Below are 24,379 nucleotides of genomic sequence, written 5' to 3'. Positions count from 1 at the left end.
AATATTGCGTGGCTTATCAGTGATCTACGGCTCTGTCTATTAAATGCCGCTCCATTTGAAAGCAGGTGATGGCGATTTAACGGTAATCAGGGAACTTTACTGACGAAATGCGCATGACAATCACATGCGATATATCGTGCAGCCCTACTAAAAATATCATGTTATCATGGATCATGTCAGTTATTATTGCTCCATCTGCCATTTTTCACTGTTTTTCTTGCTTGCTTACCTAGTCTGATGATTCAGCTGTGCACATCCAGACGTTAATACTGGCTGCCCTTGTCTAATTCTTGAACATGGGCTGGCATATGCAAATATTGGGGGCGTGCACACCGACTGTTACGTAACAGTCGGTGTTATGTTGAGATTCGCCTGTTTTTCAGAGGTCTTTTAAACAAATGAGATTTATATAAGAAGGAGGAAACAATAGAGTTTGAAACTCACTGTATGTCATTTCCATGTACTGAACTCTTGTTAATTAACTATGCCGAGATAAATAATTTTTTTAATTCTAGGGCACCTTTAAATAAGTATGGTAATATTTAGTTAGTTATTTGATGCTACAGTATAAATCCAGGGGTTTGACATCTTGATTGACAGCTGAGATTTACAGCTTCTCTGAGGCACCAACAAACTTTTTCAGTATTTTCAGGAGGAGATTGGAGCTTTAACTTTAATTTCTACATTTCCATAACTGTTTATTTCACACCAACATAACAAGTTGTTCTGCAGTAAACTGTACTAACCGATTCTGCGGGAGTGTGGGCGGGGCTTTGATACCACAACCCCACTTCATGCTAACTACTGTGCTCTGAGTTCACTACTGCACAGGCTAGGGCTTCAAGATGTCAGTGCCATATTTGGACATTGGTGGTGTCATGAGAAATCGTGTTCCCCCCAGGAATCGGTTCTCCTTTAGGACCCAGGCGGTAATGCCTGATCAAAAGTTGTTATTGTGATATCTTGACTAATTATAACCTATTTCACTATTGCATGATGATGATTACATTAAAGGGTTAGTTCACCCAAAAATGAAAATTCTGTCATTAATTACTCACCCTCATGTCGTTCCACACCCGTAAGACCTTCGTTCATCTTCAGAACACAAATTAAAATAATGTGATGAAATCCAATGGCTCAGTGAGGCCTCTATTGAGAGCAAAGCCACTGAACCTCTCAAGTTCAAGTTCATTTAATTCAGTTCATGTGAGTTCGGTGGTTCTACCTTAATATTATAAAGTGACGAGAATACTTTTTGTGTGCCAAAAAAACAAAATAAGACTTTTCAACAGTATCTAGTGATGGCCGATTTCAAAACACTGCTTCATGAAGCTTTGAAGCTTTACGAATCGAATCAGTGGTTCGGAGCGCCAAAGTCACATGATTTCAGCAGTGTAGCCGTTTGATAGGAGATCCAAATCAATAATTAAAAACAAAAGATTTGTAAAGCTCCGAAGCAGTGTTTTGAAATCAGCTATCATGAGATATTGTTGAAAAGTCGTTATCTTGTTTTTTTGGCGCACAAAAAGCATTCTCGTCACTAAAAATACTACACATTAAAAGTTCGTTGACCCGATTCCAGAGGGGACTTGATTTCTCACCACAGCGGCTTCACTTTTCAAAAATGGTAGAATGTGACGGTGCATGGTCCATCTTTTTGTTTAAAGGTGCCCAAGAATGCTTTTTCACAAGATGTAATATAAGTCTAAGGTGTCTCCTGAATGTGTCTGTGAAGTTTCAGCTCAAAATACCCCATAGATTTTTTTTTATAATTTTTTTTAACTGCCTATTTTGGGGCATCATTAACTATGCACTGATTTTTTTCAGTCGCCCCTTTAAATCGCGTGCCCACTGCCACACGAGCTCTTGACTATATTACAGCGCATTTACAAAGTTCACACAGCTAATATAACCCTCAAATGGATCTTTACAAGATGTTCGTCATGCATGCTGTATATGCATGCTTTGAATTATGTGAGTAAAATATTTATTTTGGTGTTTATGTTTGATTCTGAATGAGTTTGATAGTGCTCTGTGGCTAAAGCTAACATTACACACTGTTGGAGAGATTTATAAAGAATGAAGTTGTGTTTATGAATTATACAGACTGCAAGTGTTTAAAAATGAAAATAGCAACGGATCCAGACGTTAATACTGCTTTTCCTTGTCTAATGCTTGAACATGGGCTGGCATATATGCAAATATTGGGGGCATACATATAAATGATCCCGACTGTTACGTAACAGTCGGTGTTATGTTGAGATCCGTGTGTTTTCCGGAAGTCTTTTAAACAAAACGAGATTTACATAAGAAGGAGGAAGCAATGGGGTTTGAAACTCAATATATGTCATTTCCATGTACTGAACTCTTGTTATTCAACTATGCCGAGATAAATTCAATTTTTCATTCGAGGGCACCTTTAAAGTCTATGGAAGTTATAAAAAGGGGGGAGTGGCAAGGCTAAGGAATAGTGTAAAGTCAGCAGGTTATGCAAAATAAACCTCTTTAGGGTGATACAAGACCACACTGCGAAATTATCCCGCATATTATGCACCTACTTACCACAAAAGTAAGTAATTAAACACAAAATATTAATTTTACATATTTTGTTACCTCAAGATGACTCGCAGTCTGTTGTTGTGGAGTAACAGACAATGCATTTACTTCAAACGTCACAACTACCAAAACAAGGTGTCAAAAGCAGTTATAATCAGTGACGCTGTCTACTCTGAAAGCTGCGTGACGCGACACAGCAAATTTCTGACCTACTCCAAGCATTCACGCAAATTCTGACACAAAGGACAAATGGATTTGCAATGTTCGCTTTGTCACGTCCAGTGTAGACAGCCTCAAGACATGAAAATATGTCAAGGCATATCTCAAAGTCTGGGAACCACTGATATATTTGAATATAATTTTTATAGAATTATTTGTATTAAAAAGTAATATTCTTTCTTATTATTTTAATGCATATCTGAAGAGAAATGTATTGCCACCATTATTTAAACCTGTTTATTAGGATTTCATTCTCTAAAAAGCAAGTTTACAGCACACATGTGTATCTATAAACAGTACCAATCACCAGTGTCACAAATATGATCAAACAGTGAATGCTGGCCTCTCATTGTTTAGCCGTCAAAGAGTTTATTAACACTAAGAGCTGTAATATGGACAAGACTGGTAGCTTGACGTACATTTTAAAGACATACATGCAGTCCACTGCAAGGCCTGTGTGTTTTATGAGATTTTCCACTGCCATCTGGTTCTGGCTGCTGAGATAAATGATGTGCAGCCTGTAAGAGCTGCATTCAATAAGAGAGAGAGGAAATGGATGATGACAGCCATGAGGGTGTCTTTGCATGTTCAGATGTACTGTTAGATGTGGGTTTATTTGGCTTCAGTCAGTGCCTGGTCTCCACCTCTGTCAAACAGCTGACGGGTTTCTTCATGATTTCACACAACACTGGATGTTTTATGTGTCTGGAATTATTAAAGTGCATTTTTAGTCACAGATCATATTATTGATAAATGATGTTATAATGTCAATACAGAATTTAAAACTTGTGATAATTGAATTGGATTGTAAAACAACATTTGTTTGCACAGCGTAGGCTGCAGATGTGCTCTCTGGAATTGGACCTCAAAACCATTCCATTGGCTAAAAGAACTTTTAATGGGGATTCTTTTCACTTCCTGATTAGAAATCCTACAAAATCACTTGTCTTTTGAACTGTTAATACAACCATTAATGTCTGTAAATGATGTTACATTTACTTATAACTGAAGCTGTAGATTGTGTGAAATATATATATTTTTTAGCTGTCTGATGTATTGATAAATATAATCTAGATAAATATATAAATGTATAGATAAATACTCAGCATAATACTGCAGCTTAGGATGCTGCTAACCAATTAGCTTGTTAGCATAGCCTGCTAATGTTCAGTTATATGTTTTTATACACTACCATTCAAATATTTGAGGTCTGTAAGATTTTTTTATATGTTTTTCAAAGAAACAAAGAAACAAACTTTTATGATAGATGCGATTAATCATGATTAATTGACTTGACAGCACTCATTTTAATATATTTTAACCCTCTGGTCCTCTTTGTTTAGGAAACCCCCCAGGAAACCCAATGAAATATATTTTTGTTCAATAATATTTTGTGATTATTATTTAGAATTTTGAGGGTATTTTATGATACTTAGCTATTTTCCCCATTCAAAAATAATACACATTTTTTTTCGAATACATTTTCAAACTATTTATCAATTTAAGTATTCCATGTTAAAATAGAGACAAGGCATTTAAAATCCTTTTTTTTTTTTTTTGAAGGTAGATTAGTGCCATCTGGTGGGAGGAAAAAAAGAAAAACTTGTGTAATGTCATTGTGTAACCACTAGATTCCTATATAGGTCTATATAAAGTGGCTTATAAATTATCTAGTGTTTTTAGACATAGATACTTAATTTTATTGAGTTGTGGATTTGGATTTATACATAGACATTCTCAAAGACTACTTTTTGTCAAGGTTTAGATTTTTTTTGTTTGAAATGTTGATTTCAAGTGTTAGTTTTTGCATTAATTTTACTACAGTCAAACCTGAACACAGAGGTGGACATTTTGCCACACCAAAATTCAATAAAAATGTAACATAAATGAACAGGCATGCTTTATCACAGCTTAATAAATTTGGGTTTGATCTGATTTCAACCTTTTATTTGGGTCTTTTGGCTCAATTTTATCATATTGTTACAGCCACACCAGTTCATTTGTGTGTGTACTATGGTGTGTTGTGTGTGTGTGTCTTTGCATGTGTGTAAGTGAGTGTGTGTTTCTGTTTATGTTTTTGAGTGTAACCTCTTTCTTGCTGTTCATTTTTTAAATGCTTTGTGGCTGAATTATTGATTTTATTTCAAACATTTGCAACAAATATAGTCTTATAGTCGTGCTAGTTAATATTTATGTGTGTGTGGAGAGGGGGGGTGTCTATTTTGCACTCTTGACATTTTGGAGTGTCACCCCTTCATTGCTGTGCACTTTTTTCTGTACAGTGACTGATTTGTAGTTTGTACCACCAAAAGTTTGGTATTTTTTTTTGTATTTCCCATTCATTTCCATTCATTTTTGACTGCGAAGGAGCCATATTTTGTGACTATTTTTTTATGACCCTTTTAATTTTTTTGTGTGTTCACATAGCTAATGCGACAGAAGTCACCAAGTTTCATACCATATTAGCAAAAAAAAAAAAAAAAACGTAAAAGTTTTCGGTCATTTTTAACCGAAGAGGACCAGAGGGTTAACATAATTTTTTTTCCTGTGATGGCAAAGTTAAATTTTAATTCTTCAGTGTCACATGATCCTTCAGAAATCATTCTAATTTGCTGATTTGCTGCTCAAGAAACATTTCTTATTGTTATCAGTGTTGAAAACAGTTAATATTTTTTTTCAGTATTCATTGATGAATAGAAAGTTAGGAAAAAAAACAGCATTTATTTGAATTAGAAATCTTTTGTAAGATTATAAATGTCTTTACTGTCACTTTTGATCAATTTAATAAAAATATTAATTTCTTTAAAAAAATCTTAATGACCTCAAACCTTCAAATAGTAGTTTATATATTATAAATATTTAGCATTAATTCATTTAAAATTTAAAATACAGTTTTGTGGGTCAATCAAAAATGATTGAATGAATTTTTCCTGTAGTCAATTATCGTGAATATCGGCTGTGGATACTAGATGATTCTCTGTTTTCTGCTTTTCTCTTTTGCAGAATGTGAATGGTATCAAGTACCACGCCAAGAACGGCCACCGCACACAGATCCGCGTTCGCAAGCCCTTTAAGTGCCGGTGTGGTAAAAGTTACAAAAGCTCTCAGGGGCTTCGACACCACACCATCAACTTCCACCCGCCCGTCTCTGCCGACATCATCCGCAAGATGCAGCAGTAGAGAGTGCCAACATCACACACACACACACACATGTAAAATACAAAACGCATCCACACACATGTACATACAATACAAACTGAACAGTTCCATATCCATCCTCACCAGCAGCTATGGCTGATCCGTCTTGTCCTCAGATTTTTGGAGGACATCCAAAAAATATTTATCTGGAGGACGTTTTTGTCTCTATTTTACTCTTTTAAGAGTAAGACTCCATTTTCCCTTTTCATTCCACTCCTCATGAGGAGGAAACTTTAATCTTTTTATATTCCTCTTCCTGAAGGAAGACTACCTGAATCCCTGTATCATTCTGTACCTCCATGAGGAGGATTTGATTCAACCATCCTTCAAAACACTACACTCCGAATTGCATGCTTTATTTTTTGTTTTGTTTTGTTTATTTTTTATTGTTTCTATTGCTTATTATTAGAGTTCACAGTTTTGTATTTTTGCACATTCGCTATTATTCTTTTTATGTTCCTTGTCTTATTTTTTATGCAAGGTGCTTATTGTAAAAGACTGATGATATGTTTGGAAAGGAGAGAAGCGCGATTAGATAACCAGCCTCTCGCCGAATGGAAGAAAAGGGATTCAGCGTGACGTTGATCACTTTGTGAGAAAGACAGGAAAGCCTTGAAAAGTCTGAATGTTTGAAATGTAACAATATCTACCCCATATAAGCAACATTCATAGCTACAGATTGTGTATATAACTATATTCTATTAGCTTTCATAGTCAGATCTAAATTCTATACTTTATTCCTAAGTTTTATTTTGTATGTTTTCATCCGAACTTCACAGATGACAATGTGGATCGATTATGGATGTGCAGTTTTTCCGTAGTGCTTTCCCCCTTTCTGTTAATCTCAGAAAAGCACCAAATGATTCTCAGGTGACAAATCGCCAGCATTTCACAACCATAATCCTGCCCGACTTATCTGTTAGTATTTTAGAGTAGGCTGTTACACGCTTCCCGGGTCCGCTGTGGCCGGAGTGTTCTAGAGCCTCTGGAGCGTTCTAGAACTCCACAGCGATCTTTAGGCGATCTGGTGAAGAACATAAAGCACTTTGTAGTGACCAGTTGCCAACCTGTTTAGGGCATTTTGTATTGCCAACAAGTCTGATGTTGCAGTACGCTGTCTGCAAATCAGCTGCGAAATTCAAAGGACTAATATGGCACTTTGGAGGTTTCTGCTTCTAAGGTTTTTCCTCCTTCTTTTTTCTAGCTAAGGGAATTCATTCTTTTGCTATACCTCCAGTGTGCTTATTAGATGTGAGATTATTGAAACTGGTTGCCTTGAATTGTGGTACACCACAGCATTCCAGTACAGTATATGTGTAGCCAAGCGATTCAGATTGCGTATTCACCCTGATTCTGACTCGTCTCTGGTGTTGTCCGTGTGAACTTTATACCCCTAACCTGTCACTGGGAAGATGTATAGTTACAGCCAACCCAAAGATATTCAAGTGTGGACTCATACATTTGAATTTGAAAGGTACTTGATTTGTTTTTGGACTTGTGGGTGGTATAAAGTGTTGCCAGACCCTCCAGAGATCACAGCCAGATCAGGGCCTGCCAATCACTCATTATGACATCACTGCATGGACGTTAATGTTGTTGGAATTGCAGTGTCGGTTTAGATGCAACATTGTAACAGTATTACACTGCCAGTATAGAGGGAAGTATTTGATATATTGTGTACTTATTGTATTGTCTCAATGTGAGTGATTTAAATTATATTTTCTTAAGTTTCTGGACAACAATGTTCCTACATGTAATGAAGTCAGACACCAGTGGTTGTTTTGGAGCTGGTGACATTTTCAAAAAGGAAAAAAAAAAAAAAAAAAAAAAGCTGCTTCGTAAATGTAAACCTGGTTACATTTTAAATATTAAAATGGCCTTTGATCTGTTTAATGAATTTTCTGTCATTTATTATTATTATTCCAGGATTTCTTTTTAAATATCAGGCTTAAAATGTGCATTTAATATGTATTATACACTTACACATACACACATTATATATATCTTGAGCCAAGAAATCAGAGGAAAAAATAATTTAGTTTCTAGCCCTTACGGTTCAAAAGTTATTAAATGGTTAGTTCACCCAAAAATTAAATTATTAATTACTCACCCTCATGTCGTTCCACACCTGTAAGACATTTTTGATGACAGAGTTTATGACTCTTTAAAGGTCCAGAAAGGTACTAAAGACATCGTTAAAACAGTCGACGTGACTGCAGCTGTTCAACCTTAATGTTATGAAGTGACGAGAGTACTTTTTGTGCGCAAAAACAAAACAAAAATAATGGCTTTATTCAACAATATCTTCTCTTCTGTGCCATTCTTACACTGTTTACATCAGAACGCTGACTCATTATTGGCCAGCTCCTGCGTCAGCATCACACACATGCGTCGTGCTGCTGACATGTGCAGCTTTGGCCAATAATGAGCCGGCATTTGGACGTAAACAGCCTTCACTGTGCTTTCTGCGGCAATTGCATAAGGATAATGACAGGAAAGAGAAGAAATTGTTGAATAAAGTCGTTATTTTTGTTTTGTTTTTGCGCACAAGAAGTATTTTGTCGCTTCATAAAATTAAGGTAGAACCACTGTAGTCACATGGACTATTTTAACGATGTCTTTAGTACCTTTCTGGACCTTGATTTTATTGTTATTCCTGGACAAGTCATATACCTCTCAGATTTCATCAAAAATATCTTAATTTGTGTTCTGAAGATGAACAAAGGTCTTACGGGTGTGGAACGACATGAGGGTTAGTAATAAATGACAAAATAATGAAAAATAATAATGTTATAGATGTATTCTTATTGTTTTATTATTATTAATAAATGTACTATTTATTACTGATAATCCTCAAAATCAAGTTTTACAATGCAGTTTGGGTAAGCCAAGGTAAATGTTTTAAATGTTAACTCCACATATATTAACTCCATATAACTCCACAAATATTGCTTCAGTAAATCTTTATTTGTTTAGATCAAGTATGTAAGACACACTCACACAGTAAGAGACCATATGTATTTAACTAAAGAAATGGAACAACAACAAAAAAAGGTTTGTGATTTCAGTGCACAGGAAATGTGAGCATGCAACTCAATTAAAATAAGTGATTTAAATAGATAAAGGAAAAAAAAAAAACACTAACTCAACTTGATTATCAAGGTTTATCTTCAAAAGCTTATTCTAAAATAATTTTATAATATAGAATCACCCTCTTAGCTGGTCACATATATGCCCTGACAGAAAAAGCTGTAGGCGATACCCGACTTACCTATGGAACCTGGGGACAGTTCTCAACAGAATGACTTTTGCTCAGTGTTCTTAAAGTATTCCTTACCACCTGCCCTGCTAACTTGATATGAGAGGTGTTAAAGTGAGCTATAATAAACAGTACAGTCCTATAGACAGGATTAATCCCCAACTAAAATGCACATAAATAAAAGACCCTAAAACGCCACCCAATTCCTTCTTTCAGTCATTTGGAACTCATTAACAGTATCCAAACTTCACCTAGACTGTGTTTAAATAAAGAATCAGTTCTCTACAGATGTATGCTCAAAGATAAACATGCTGTTGAAAGTGGCTGTTAACTGTAACACAAATTTGAATGTGATGTGGAGGCAAGTATTTTTTTCTCGACTAGAAGTTGAGCACGTTACTGTCGAAGTGGGTGAGGACGTGCTTCTCGAAGAGCTGCTGGTCGCAGTCGAGAGGGAACTGTTCGCTGCACATGGGGCAGATCTTCCAGTGGCTCTCCACGTGCTCCTCAAACTTCGACTGGTCGTAATGAGGAGGGAAGATCACTTCACACAGCGGACAGCGCTTCTGCTCCCCACTGCAAAAGAGAGAAAATAAACAAAACAAAAGCTTGAAAAACTGAATGAGGAGAAAACTTGGTATGATGTGTTTGTTTGTGAATAAGTTGGTGCTGGACCAACAGGAGAGTAAACGGCAGTAAAACAGCATCTGTGTGAAGGCGATGTGGGTGGGCCATTGAACTAACGCACATATTCACACCACAACCAAAGTGCAACCACATGATGGGTAACAGCCGTGAGGTTTGTGTGTGTGCGCGCGTTCTTACCTGGGTTCAAAGCAGAACGGTATCTGTCCATCATTGAGGAATTCTGCAGGGTCAGTGGCTGTAGGCTGATCATTAGTTTGCTGGGGGGAGAAGAAAAACATTTCCTGTCAACAAAAGCAAAAACCGTAAACCACCTAAAAACCAGTATTAGACAATTCACTGTGAATGATTAATATCTGTCTAAACATATGCAATTATGTAGGAGGAAATTGTAAGGTATTAGTTAATGAACTGGACTGTGTTTCCTAAACGAGACGCAAGTTCCATCCATACAGGCATTTTCACATAATTTTGTGCGTATTTGGCCATACAGTACACAGCATAAATGAGTACAGCCTACTGAAACTTCTGAAAGTCAGCAATTACTCAATTACTTAGAAGACATGTTAGGGTTGTTTTAGAGATACAATGTTCCAGCAATTCTGCTTAATCAATTACCAAAGAAGCATGTCAAAATTATTCAGGAAAATAAGATTCTTATCAAGGTGATAAAATGTTGTGTAGCAAAAATGAGTACACCCTCCTAAAAGTTACTAAATAAAACGAAATAAAAATGTTCTTGTGTAAGTTTAAGGCAATGTTTGATCAACAGGTAAGTATGTTGAACCAAAACTTTTAAAGCAAAGTAATTTCTTGACAATTAAAAGTGTTATATAGCCCACTGAATCATTCTCAGACTTAATGCTGACAACAATGGACCAACTTGGGAGAGAACTGTCAGGAGATTTGTTTCTTAGCACAAAAGAAACAGTGGTACAAGAGGATTACCAAATCATTGTTTTAAGTTTAAAAATAAATAATAAAGCAAAAATAACAGAAATAATCAGGCCTTCATTTTAAGCTTTCATTTAGTGATGAGGGATTTTTTTTGTTAGACAAAGAGCAGGAGAAATACCAAGCGAGTGTCTCAGAGCCAGCAAAAGCTATGAAAAGAGTGACTGTTTATCTCACAGAGTAAGATGCAGCCTGCAGAAATGACATGCATGGTTGTTGTTCTCACTAGAACTAGCTACTGTAGCCAAAGCACAATAAAGTCAGTTAGCCATTTCCAAAGCCCATATTTACAAAATATCGATTCTTGGAAACAATACTCTGGTCTCATGAGACCAAATCAATCATTTTGGATCTAAAAGCATCCAGTATGTTATGGTGTTGCTAGAGGAGGAGTACAGTGAGAAGTGCCTGGTTCGCACAGTAAAGTTCAGTGGTAGTAAAGCTCTAATATAGGAATGTATGAGTGCTGGAGGTGTGAGGGAGTTGTGCTTTATCAAATCTGTCATGAATTCCCACACCACTGTGTAATTTAATGTAACACAAACTTGAAACTTGTTACCCTTTCCTCATTCCCTGCATTGTTGGGCATTTTTTCTACATGACAATGAGGAAAAGAACCTTCTGTAGACATGTATTGCACTCAATCTTAACACTCTTGAGCAACTGTGGGGGATTCTGTAGAGACGAGTTGAGCAATGCTCCCCATTAAAGATCAGGGCATTTGAGGAGCTCATCATCTAGGAGTTAAACAGGACAGATGTGACAATTTGTCATGAACTTGTACACTCCGTGCCAAGAAGGGTCAGAGCAGTATATTCAAAATGATGGAGTGCATACTAAGTGCAAGAATATTATACATTTGTTAAATCTAGGGTGTACTCATTTCTGCAATTCTTAATTTAAACAAAATGGGCTAATTTACTTATTTAATGGCTATTAATGACATATTTCTCAGTTTTTATTATGTATATTTTTAATACATTTTAGTTTTGCCATCTTTTGTATTTGTTCAGAGGGGCTGTACTCATTTATGCTGTGCACTGTATAAGCTGTGGAAGAGAACTGTATTTGGGACCACACGCTGTCCAAGAGGCGGTGTTAGAACTTTCTGTGTGCATGAGTGTGTGCATGAGTACCACATTGAGTTTTTTTCCACGGTTTATTGTGCTTAACACTTTTTAACATTAAGCATGTCACGCATATATACATATATAACAGTCATGTGTCCAGTCTATTCTCTGTGTCGAACTAAAACTTTTACTTTTCGTAAATATTTGGAATAGGCATATTAACTCTTTCCCCACCAGCATTTCTGAAAAAAAGTTGCCAGCCAACGCCAGCATTTTTGATCATTTAAACAAAAACGTTTTATTCTAGCTATGCATTCTTTTTTTTTTTTCTTTTTTTTTTTAAATCAACATTTGAATGGGAGTAAGTTTCATAAAAAAAAAAAAAACGTTTTCAGCAAAAAGCTGAGAAAATAGCGTTTTGTCAAAGACTACATCTGGATCAGATTCAGAATGATGATCAAAACATAGATGGGGTAGGTTAAGTTCATCAACACCCCCAAAGCTTGCAACAGTCCTATAGCATTCGGTAACGTTCGGCAGTTTTGATTTGTGATTAATGTTGATGATCATGTTATTTTACATATGCATCTGCTTACATATACCATCACTCGTTTCTGCTTCTTCGCCTGTGTTTTGATCAGGAGATTCAGTACTCTTTCAGAAGATGCATAATAGCGCCCTCTATCGTATAACAGTGAACATACAGGAAGCTGGAAAATTGAGTCAATGTCGGGGAAGCGTTGTCTCATAAATGACGGAAATTTGGCACGGGAAAAAGTTAAAATAATTCAGTTATTGCAAGTGATTTACATTTACAATATTTCAATAATTTTGATACACATCATACTAAAAAGTAGTGCTGCATGATATAAGCAAGCTGACATGCAGTACATTAGATTTCTTTCATTCCATTTAAATATACAAACATTTCAATCAACACATTTTAGCGAGTCAACAATCAGCTGTGTATTTGAAGAATGCGCATATGCAAAAATGTGTAAGGGAACCCCGGAGTATGACGTAAGAGGGAACCTGTGATGAATCAAACATCAAATAAAGCTAAACAATATGGATCAAAAACAGTGTAAAGTCCCAAGATGCCATAGAAATGACAGAGGAAGCCACTCTGGCACTCAAGCGGCTTTTTGTTGTTTTTGTAAATTAATAATAATCATGAATTGCAATTTAAAATCAATTAATTAGCAGAATTTATTACTCCACCACCTGCGTGTGACATCATTAACGTCAGTCACCAGAGTTGTGACCATGTTGCTACAGTTCCGGGAACAAACAATGCATCATACTATGTGGTCAACCAGCGAGTTATGTCACTGAGTAGGAAATGCACATCTGGACAGCTCAAAATAAATATTGAACATTTTACTCAGGATTGAAGGAAAGGAATATATACTGTATATATACTGTATTTTTTTTTTATATTTTAGTAGTATGCTACATTGTCATATAACTTAAATATGGTATTTTTCCATTTTAATCTGCTTAGTTCATTCAAAAAAAAAAAAAAAAAAAAAAATTTAGCATACAATTAAACTCAATTATTTTGGGCATTCATCTAGTGTCCAAAAAATGTATTTTTTTCTGTTCTGCAGAAGAAAGTAAGTCATACAGGCGTAGTAATGATGACAATATTAATTTTGGGGTGAACTATCAATTTAAGAAAGAATAATTTGTGTTTAAAATGGTTTGTGAACATTTTATACTTTCATATATTTCAGTCACATCAAACTTGGTGTGAATAGGCCTAAAGTCACTTTAGATGAAAAGTGACTGTTTTACAGCAACTGACTGAAGCTCTTCCATGTTTAGTTAGGTATATCCACCGTTATCCAAGCAAGGCTAATGAGTTCAATTAGTTGCGAGCATGAGCACTTCCTTAATGGGTCTGCTCTGGGTTACCAAGGCTTTAATAACGCCAGCTTAGCTAAGCCCTGCCGGAGGCCAGCACAGTGGAGAGAGAGGGGCAGATAAAAGAAAGACAGAGATTTGGGAAGAATTTAAACCCATCTGCAGTTCTGACTTGATTAAAACCTTAATCCCACCTCTATATCACTTCTAACGTTGAGGCAGCCCTAATGAACTCACAGTGCTCTGTGGCTCCTCTGGTTCCTCCAGTCCATCAGGGCGACTGAGGTTACGGGCGGGCTGTATGCACACCACATTGCTGTCCCAGGATGGAGGCCCAACTGGGGGCAGTCGGGGCATCTGGTCATCAGAGAACTCTCCATCGGCTCCATCTGTCAGGAAAGGAAACGTTTTAATGCCTTAATATCTAGATTTATACCTCGAGAAAACCCCATAGCTCAAACAGATATAAGCATGTACAGTGGCCCCAAAAAGTATTTAAAGCCTTAGGTCAGACATGTTTTACTGTCATTATATTAAATACAAAATTTCAAACGAAAGAGATATAAGCCATGAACTAAGCTAAACAGCTACAGGGTAAAATCACAACACTACTGAAGCAAAAAAGATCAAAATCAGCCAAAAAAACAAAAAGTACAAGATTTAACGGTTTTAGTGAGGGAAAGAAGAACAATCCCATGAAGCATTGCGAACAGCATAATCAAACTAAAAACTACTCATTTACAAATGTTTATATGTATAAAAAAACATTTTAAGTTTACTGCAAAATATGCATATATATGTACATATATATATATATGTACATATATATATATATATATATATATATATATATATATATATATATATATATATATATATATATATATAACACATACATACACACACATATATATATATACAGGGAGTGCAGAATTATTAGGCAAGTTGATTTTCTGATCATATTTTTTTTCCAAGCACATTTTACCAGTTCCAATCCACATCAATCTTAATAACTACTATTAATATTGTTTTTAATCATTTATAAGTGATATATAATTGTTCATGAAGGCTGGAAATGAAGAATGCCCTATATTCAGGTGTGCAGAATTATTAGGCAGGTTTTATTTTACAGATAAAATGAGCCAAAAAAGAGATTTAACTCAGACTGAAAAGTCAAAAATTATTAAAATACTCATGAGAAGGACGCAATACTAATGTAATACTAGAAATTGCAAAGTTAAAGCATGACCATTGGACAGTGAAATGCTCATTGGGTCAGCGTGGTCATACAAAAACAGCTGGAGAAGAAAAGACACGTTAACTGCAGAGAGAAACGTCACTACCAGCGTCATTTAATTTGTGACACGAGACACCAAACCAAATGGCAGTATTGGCGGCACAACTATAACGATGAGTCTATAATCCCACCCTCTTTGAAGCAGTACTAAACTGCAGTGGAAAAGCAACCCAAGCTAAATTAAAGCGAGCCGAGTCTAGCCAAGCTGAGTCAGAAAAGTGCCATAAGCGGCTTTATATTGGTCAACGCTGCAAATCCGAAATCTGCACAGGGACATCTCTCATGCAAAATTATCAGTTGCATAGGTTCCTACTGAAATGGCTAGTCGATGTTGCCCATAAAAAAAAAAAAAAAATCTCTGATGCACTGATCTCTCATGCACATTTCCAATTTTCTATATATCCTAATTATTGTTAATATGAAATTCATTTTTTCCAGGAGCTCATTGCTACTACCTTCAGTTAAACTGCTTACAGTGATTGTAAATTAATTGCCTAAATTATTACATTATTTGCTAACTGCATTCTTTAAATTGTAATGCATTCTCTGTAAAGCTGCTTTGAAACGATATGTATCGTGAAAAGAGCTATACAAATAAATGTGAATTGAATTGAACTGAATTGAACAACGGTAAATGCAGCCAAACTTACATTCTATGGTGCGCTTACTGACGTGTCTTCCCTCGTTTATAGATTTCATGCCTTATTTAAAATGAACAACTGAAACAAATGATGAGATAGTATCATAGATACCCCTGGAATCAGTAGAAGAGTATGGGTTCCCAAACATCAGATCAGTGGGGCGCTGGGGGACCAGCAGAGGGGATGGGTCATCTTGAGGGTACGGCATCGGGTACTGCAAGAAAACTGACTGCACGTCCAGATTGCCATCTTTCTTAACCTGTTCTTCTTCCCTGCTGACACTCCTTTGCAACTCCTGATGGGACACAGGAAACATCACGGCTGTTAAGTTTTGGTTGTCTTCAAGAACAATGGCTAAAATCTATAGCTAATTAGCTGATCTAATTGAAACTTGACTGCAAATTAAAGCTAAACTGGGTGATTTTGCTAAAAGTGACAAAACTAAAAGCAAAGACTAATTTAAGGCCAGGCATGATGTACTGACAATAACTCAGAGTCAGGTCCCATTTTTCCATCATTCTTCCCTCTATCTTTGAGTCCAGACAATACATCACTCACCACAGTGAGCAGCGGCAGCGGCGTAGAGCAACTCGCCACCCTCACACAAACAGTTTAATTAGGCCCTTCATTAAAACTCCTCTGCCTGTTCAAAGGGAGGCAGAGCACTGCCTTTTATTGAAGTCTTCGGCAGGCGCCAATTTCATTTAGTCTGAACCTCAAATTGGGTCATTTTGCTTCTCGAGCGTCGAGTTTTGTGTTGTACCTCGACTACGAGTCCCTCTCTGTGGTCCAGGGTAATTGAATGGAAAATAAGGACTCACTTGCACTGCTGGCCCAATTAGAGAGATATGTTAAACCCAAACCAGATCCTGAGAATAAAACAACAAGCAAGCAAAACAACTGCATTTTTAGATTGGCAGAGAGGCCTGCGGAAAATGAAAACGAAAGCACGCACCCCCTCCAGTTTCTCTTTTTCTTTGGTCAACGCAAAAAGGCTGTCCTTCAGCTCCTTGAGCTCTCGGCCCTTCTCTGCCACCTGGCTCTGGAATGAGAAAAGGTTATTATTATTGAGATTAATTTGCTAAAAACCTTGACTTCAGGATAGTCACATATTATCAGTTAATGTGTGAAAAATAATGTACAGTCAGCCGCTCATTATAAACCCAAACTGTAAGCATTGAGGGGGGACAAGTCCACTCCAATAATCAGATATGGCCAAATGTTTATATGGTAGTATGTTTTAGACGGTTGTAAAAATGCACATTTTATCTCCCTCATCTGAACTTAAATGAGCAGCCTGCTACAGTGCTGCAGACATTTCAGAATAAGAGGCTGGTTTATAATTATTATTTTTTCCTGGTCATTATTGTTATTTTGTTTACACAATAAACTGTCTTAAATTTAATTTCTATTCAATTCAACTACTGTATGTTCTGTCACAGGAAGGAAAGACTAAGAACATTATTTGACACATTATTTAATACATTTTACAGGTATAAGGGTTATTATAGTTAACTAAACCTAAAACCATAAAAATCTTCATATTACACATCACATTACTTGAAATAAACATTAACTGAAATAAAATAAATATATAAAAAATGTAAACTTAATTTATTTCATCTAGTTCCCAACTTTAGCTTAACCTGATGTACTAAAATAACTAAAACAGACATAAAAAAGCATATAGACATTTAAAAGCAAAAACTAAAAGACAAACAAACAAAAAAATGACTAAAACTTTTAACTATTAACTAATCAAAATTTTAAACAAAAACTATAATAGTACCTCAATGATTTTTTGTGTTTTTGCACTTGAACGGTCAAAAACCGTCCACTTAAGTGAACAGTTTAGAGAGTATATCAGATATATGCAGATGTATATCAGATATATATCAGATATATGCATTACTTAATGCATTACAATTTAATTAAATTAGATTTTAGTTGACTAACATCTTATGATATTTAGTATTTAAAACTAAAACAATTTCCGATGACTAAAATATGACTAAAACAAAATCAAAATTTGCTGTCAAAATTAACACTGTTCACTGAGATATCACAATCGAGAAGAAAAGACCATCACATCTTTCACTTCATCCCGACTTTAAATAAGAAGGACTGTTACATTTGTGACCCTACCCCCAATAACATTGGGTCCCTCCCAATGTTAAAGACATGGTTATGGCCTTGCAGAAAGGGTCGAGATCTTGAATGCACCTAAAGGGTTTATTTTTCAATAACAGCCAATAATTGCTGACTGTTCAATAACCTGATTATTGCAGGAATGCATAAATAAATAAATACATGAATTTGAGTTTAAATTATTTTCAGTCAAATTTAGTTTAGTTTATTATATTAAAACATCTTCCTGCCTGACCAAATAGAATGAACTATTCCTGAGCCATATAACATCTATTCACTAAAAATGTGAGAAATAAAATTAAAAAAAAAAATTAAAATGGTCTTGAAAATGCTTTCTGATTGCAACCGATATGCATGCAAAAATCTCTCAGTGGTACAAGATGGCTTCTCTACTACGCATTTACATTTGTCTTTGCATGGCTCCATGTGAGTCACACAGAGAAAAAGTCAACTTAGCCTGAAGTCTACCACTGATCTGCACATGACCTTACTACTTAAACAGAACTGAGTCCTTCGCTCTGTCTCCTGCTGAGTAGGGAGGCAGCCAGCAGATGCATTATCCTGTCTTGATCCCAGGACTCCCAACTGTCCTTCCTCCACTGTCTCCATGTCTCATGTAAACAGCAGTAAAAGTCAGTCTCCTCAGTGACACACTCATAAACCAGCACTGTCAGTGTATTTGTGCTAATGCAACAATACCGGGCTTGACTCAGAGCAGCCGTAAACAGTGTGGAGGAGAAATGGTACTAAGGTTGTCCTGGATCTCTTATCAGAACATCTGAAGGTCTGCTTATCTGTGATCACATTTCCTCCTGATCTGAGTCATTTTGTTCTAAACCGTACAACAGAGAAAGAAAAACAGCACAGCTTCCCTTTGTTGAGATCTTAGACACCGAATATTGCTTTAGATACTTCCTATAGCGGAAAGAAAATACACTTTGATACTAAAAGAGGTAGATATAAAGGCGGCCTCAACAAAAAACTATTTTCTCAGTTGGATTCGAAAATACCTTGCACACCAGCTATAGGTGGAGAGAAGAGAGTGATAGAGCCAATTCAATGGATGGGGATTATTAGAAGGCCATGACTGATAAGGGTCAATGGAGGGAATTTGGTCAGGGCACCATGGTTACACCCCTACTCTTTTCACAAGCAGTACCATAGAATTATTAATGACCACAGAGAGTCAAAACCTTTGTTTAGCGACTCCGGTGACATTATTGCAGTGGCTTTCTCTGGTTCTGAACACGTTGACTGGGCACTGTGCACTTTACAGTTCCACTTGGAGCTGAAAACCCGAAATCCGACCCAAGAACCGAGCGTTCAGGTCGAAAACTTCAAGGAGCGCCTCAGGCACGGGTCGGGTCGGTATTAGTGGCCTCGAGTAATTTAAAATAAATGTGCTTTTTCCGAATGGACCCGAGAAGACCCGAATAATAAACTTTAATCATCTTATGGTCAGGTAAATAACATTATGCAAAAAGTTATAGGACGCAATGATGTTACAGTGATGAGTGATTGTCATTTCAGCACTTCAGCACGTACTTAAGCGTTCGTGTTAAGTGTATTTTTGAGAAAAGGAACAAACTTTTGTAATCTCGCACACAGAAATCATCTTATAGCTATAAGATCCATCAGGAAAAGTCACTCGCTTCTTTACGCTGTGTGTTCATGCAGGGCTTTTCTTCTTTTTTGTGTGCAGGAGCCCTTCGCTGGAGATCCATGATTTATTACGCTACTGATTTAATTTTTATTTAAAGTTATCATGTTTATTTTTCCAATTCAGAGGTCACGATTGAAAGGTGAACTCAGAAATAACTTGTATCCATCAGGCAGGCAATAATATAAAGTATAACTAAATAAATAAATCAAAGTAATGGAGCAGTGGCCAAATCAGTCAGCAGGACACCGGGATCTTTCCTGACTGACTGTGGGGCAGCAGGCTGTGCACATGTCAATGCTGTTTACGCTCGGGTTCGAAAATAGGGCAAATGCCATCAGGTCTGGTCGGACTCGGGTCTAATTTTATGGGTCTCGGGTTGGGTTTTCCTTTAAAAAAATATATATTTATGCACGTCGGGTTCGGGTGAGAAGTGATTCAGGTCGATTCGGGCACAGATTTTAGGACCCGAGAAGACCTCTGCTGTGCATGCCTTTAAGTATTGCTCTGGATACAAGTAAATGAATATGTGAATCGGACTGCAACATTTATGGATCCTATAAACACAAATTTCAGAATCTGAAATTGAAAAATACGTTGAACAACGCTAAATGTTAACGCACCTTTAGACCTGATAGAACCTGGCTGAGCAGTATTAATCTGGTTGTCATCTGTCTTTAATAACATTAAGTCTAGACGCGTGAGTCCTGTAGTTTCCAGACTTAATGTTATCTGTGTTTTTGTATAACATACTAGCATGTTAATCCCAAATGTCCTCTAGTATAGTAAAGAATTCATCTCTGGACCAGTAGGTGATGCTGACCTTGTAGCGATCCTCCTCAGCAGCCAGCTGCATTCGCAGGCCCTCGTTGGTTTTCATCTGCTCCTTTAGCTTCACCTCCATTTTTGTGAGTTCATCGGTTATCATGCTGCACCGCTCTCTCTCCTCCTGCAAGGGAGTGTGCTAAGTACTTTAGTATATCAAGCAGATCCAGTATGTCAGAGACAGAAAAGAAAAAAATAAGTACTTACACTAAGCATCTGCTTGCATTTCCTGTATTTGTCATTTTTGTCTGGCTCCTTGCTTGCACTTTTCAGCCTGCCCTGAATGATAGCATCTAGCACAGAATCTGAAGTACCTGGGCTTCCTGTTAGCAGTGCAGAGAACACAAATGAATGTCCATACAATGTCCCCAGATATCCTAAAAACATGGAAGTTGTAGTTTGTATTGCTTAGTATGAACTTGAACCTGGTGCAGATGCCTCTGGACTGGCAGACAAAGGACCAGCTGCTGGTTCAGAGCCTGGACTTCTCTTCACCTGAGTAAAACAAAAAGGTTGGCCTATTTTAAAAACTATCAAACAGCTAAAAACTCAAAACACAAGACTCTGCAAATGGTATAGCTATATAATTGCAAAGGTGAGGGTTTACTCACTCCTTGCTGTTCAGTGAGCTTGGCCACTTGTTTCTGGAACTTCTGGCATTCCTTATATTTGTCTTTATAGTGTTCAGCCGCCATCTGCAGCCTGAGCCGTAAATCTTCAACTTCTCTCTGCAGTTCGACAACAGCTAACCCTTCGGTCTCCTTATACTGGTGAGGGAAAGAGATATTATTTAGTTACACCATGAAAACTTAAAACTGTCCTAACATTCTGTAGTTATAAATGATACACACATTATGCAATCTATGGTAAGGAGTAGACTTATTTCCAGAAACCTGCTGGCTAACTTGACTAAGGCGTACTGGATTCAGATGATTATTTGAAGTGTAATTGTGGCATGGTAAACAGGCTTTATGCCGAACATCAAATGAAAAACAGGTCTCATTGTAGTACAAACTGATGGTACTATCAATGGACTTTTAAGGTGCTTCTTTTTATTGTTGGAGTTTAATTCGATTTAAATATCTAAATGTTAGTGAGAAAAACATTTTTTTTAATATCTTTTAGGTATCAATCGGCATATGCGATGGACAGCATTATGCTCATCTTTGCTCACACCTTTAAAAGGTATCTTGAGTAAAACGGCTCTATATTTAACGAAGCACATACAAAAGACCTGAACCTTTTTTAGAGAATACAGAAGTTTGTAGCACATAACCCTCATTTTACCACAAACATGATAAAACAGTCAAACAGGTGGGCATCTCTTTACCGCCTCCTGCTGGGTTGAGTTTTTCATCTCCTCCAGCTGCTTTTCCAGGCGGCTGCACTCAGCCAAGGCCTCCGTCTGTCCCTTCTTGAATGACTCGGCCTCCAGGCGGATACGGTACAGTTCAGCCATGCTTCTGTCACGGGCGTTGGAGGAGTCGCGCAGCTCAGCTTTTAGCATGTTTGCCTGCTGCTGGGTAGCCTGCAACTGCTCTTCTTTCTGCCTGAGCTGCTCCCTAAGAGCCTTACTTTCCCCCTGACAAACACAAAAATAACACTCATGTGAATACAAACCTACACAAATATGCACACATTTCCGTACATATCTATTGCTAATGAAACTAACAGCGAACAAATACAGCCCTAATCTGTTTTGCATACTGATATGTTTTCTGAATATTGTCCTTTTTGCCAATTTTATTGATATGTACAAGAAATTATCAAGAAAAGTGATGGAAACGCAATCATGGTTCCAAACTCATGTCATTCACATGAGCACAATGGCTCAATGTGTTAACAACTGGTCTACAGCTCCGACCATAACAATGTTTTTAATGGAGCAATATCCCTACAATATAGAGTGCTTCAGGGATGATTATTTTTGTAGGCTAAACTGGAAGGATTTTTCCACTGGCTTTTGGATTATTGTAGAAAATAAGATAATTGAAAGTTTGATTCTTACATGTTTTCTTCATAAAGATAATCTTCACAAATTGAAGTTAGGCTATAAACAAACTACACCATGGACGCATTTAACATCACCACCAAAAAGTTTCAGACAGCTCTTTCCATTAAAATCTACAAGTTAGAAAGTCTGAGTTGAATAGTTTTTGCGAGTACAAACACAATGAGACTGTAAAAATGGATTAGTGAATAGATGAGTTTTCCTGTTCACCCATTCGTCCCATTTAGCAAGAAATTTTTCAAGACACGTAAAAGCTTAAAAAAAAAAAAAATCATGAGTGGAGTACTGATGCATTTTATGTTGTAGAATAAAACAGGAAAATAAGCTTAAGCTTGTTTTAATCACAGACCTTATTTCAGGGATTTAACCAAAAACCCAATAACTTTGGGACAATGGAACCTAAAGTGGGAAAATTTTTAACTATTTAATTTCCAGGTTTTAGGGATTCATTCCTGCAGCACTATATACGAAATGTAGGTTAAGCAGAAGCTTTTCTGTGCGTGTACCGAGGGTGAACTGTTGGCCAGTAGCTGGCGGTGCTGTTTTTCTTTCTCTGCCAGACAGGATTTGACTCTTGTGAGTTCCTCCTTCAGCTGAGCAATGGTGTTCTCCTTATTCACATCCACTGATTTCAGCATCTGCAGCTCAGCACTTAGCTTAGTGTTCTCAAGCTCCCGGTTCTTCAGGTGAATCTGTGCCAAACACACACAGATACTTTATTTAAGTAGACTGTTTGACTTTCTCTTTGCACATCTGCTGTGCAACAACCAGGGCACATGGCACATAAAACTAGCAGTGTGCCAAAGCCAGTCCAGATCCGAGACGAGCCCCCAATTATCCACACAATCTCTAGAATGAGGTGTATTTCCGCCTGGTGAGGAAGTATGTGAGCTAGACCTAATTATAATGCAGCAGTAAGAGAGCAGCAGCTCTGCTCCACCCCCACCCTTCTCTGTCTCTGCCTCAGGCAGCTGCTGTGAAGTGAGGGCCGGCTGTGTTTCCGTGGCTACAGCCCAGCGTTAACGCCCAGTTCCTGTCCCCGCCACAAGAAAGTGGGGATAGAGGGTAAGACAAAGTGAGTGATAGAGAGTAAGAATTACAAAGTGTGAGTCAGAGTAATTAGGAAAAGAATGAAGGCCTGTATTACACTTCTTCATGAATAAAATGCAAAAGCCTTTTCAAAACAACAGCTCAAAAATGTCTGTTTGTTGGTTTTAGATAAATTAAATAGATCAGGGATAAAAAGGGAGATAAAGAGGGCATGAAGCATGGTATAAAAATACCAAGAAATTATTCTTGGGCATGGATAGGTGTCACTTTTATTTATGAAAAGTCAAAGTATTAAACCAAACAATACCCGAGTAAGCATAAACAAGTTTCCACATTTATTTGCATTTGAGTATTCAAAAGCTTTTGTGTAAAGCAATTTATAATTGTATTTTTGTAACCTGGAATTGTTAATATATTGTCATAAATGCAAGAGAATCTGGTTTTGTAGTTGTCTGACACGCAATTTGACTCATTAGATCTGTAAGACTGATGTGTCATATAAATAAGAAATAATACACGGCTAGCTGTGCATTAAATGATCGTGGAGGCAAAGAACCGATGCAAAGTGCATTCAAATCGTTTAATGCACAGCTAGCCATAGATTATCCTGCTTATACCAAGGGTCATTTGCTAGCATTAACAACTTAAAGCTGTTATTGATTTTTACAGCAGAAGGGTAAAAATGACGGTTATTTTCATCAGTTATGGCTCATTAGATCTACTAAAATGAGTGAATTATAGCATTTATTTGAATTCATTAGCAAGACAGAGAGAGAGAGAGATGAGAGATGCATGTTTGAATTACCTGTGTCTGTTCAGCATCTCTCTCATTTAACAACAAAGTTGTGAGTTTAATTACTTCAAAACCAACAATGTTACCCTCTCAATGCTGAGAAATATAATGTAGCAAATCAGTACTTTTTTGTGTGTACGCTGCGCAATCTCAGAGTGACGTATGCATGTGTGTGCTTCAAAGAAAA

The 24,379-nt window shown here is 36.9% G+C and overlaps 2 protein-coding genes across 3 annotated transcripts in view; one reads left to right on the top strand and one right to left on the bottom strand.

Moving 5' to 3' along the window:
* The window catches only part of jazf1b (JAZF zinc finger 1b), a 29,870-nt gene extending 22,077 nt beyond the window's left edge, over positions 1 to 7,793 (top strand). The window contains exon 5 of the mRNA XM_067402215.1: positions 5,779 to 7,793. Within this exon, the coding sequence (XP_067258316.1) occupies positions 5,779 to 5,955 (177 nt within the window). The 3' untranslated portion in view covers positions 5,956 to 7,793. The remainder of the gene's footprint in view (positions 1 to 5,778) is intronic.
* A 1,263-nt stretch (positions 7,794 to 9,056) lies between these two features.
* tax1bp1b (Tax1 (human T-cell leukemia virus type I) binding protein 1b) overlaps positions 9,057 to 24,379 on the bottom strand; it is a 44,485-nt gene continuing 29,162 nt past the window's right edge. Inside the window, exons 8-18 of one of the 2 annotated variants that reach the window (XM_067402194.1) lie at positions 22,856 to 23,041; positions 21,669 to 21,920; positions 20,950 to 21,105; positions 20,764 to 20,833; positions 20,546 to 20,661; positions 20,337 to 20,462; positions 16,661 to 16,747; positions 15,817 to 16,000; positions 14,005 to 14,156; positions 10,058 to 10,137; positions 9,057 to 9,808 (exon numbers count right to left, since the gene is read on the bottom strand). In XM_067402194.1, the coding sequence (XP_067258295.1) occupies positions 9,613 to 9,808; positions 10,058 to 10,137; positions 14,005 to 14,156; positions 15,817 to 16,000; positions 16,661 to 16,747; positions 20,337 to 20,462; positions 20,546 to 20,661; positions 20,764 to 20,833; positions 20,950 to 21,105; positions 21,669 to 21,920; positions 22,856 to 23,041 (1,605 nt within the window). In that variant the 3' untranslated portion in view covers positions 9,057 to 9,612. The remainder of the gene's footprint in view (positions 9,809 to 10,057; positions 10,138 to 14,004; positions 14,157 to 15,816; positions 16,001 to 16,660; positions 16,748 to 20,336; positions 20,463 to 20,545; positions 20,662 to 20,763; positions 20,834 to 20,949; positions 21,106 to 21,668; positions 21,921 to 22,855; positions 23,042 to 24,379) is intronic. The other variant, XM_067402203.1, reaches the window with a different exon arrangement.

The sequence above is a fragment of the Chanodichthys erythropterus genome, chromosome 2 (assembly GCF_024489055.1).
Source record: "Chanodichthys erythropterus isolate Z2021 chromosome 2, ASM2448905v1, whole genome shotgun sequence".
NCBI lineage: Eukaryota > Metazoa > Chordata > Actinopteri > Cypriniformes > Xenocyprididae > Chanodichthys > Chanodichthys erythropterus.
This window is presented reverse-complemented; position numbering and strand designations above follow the sequence as displayed.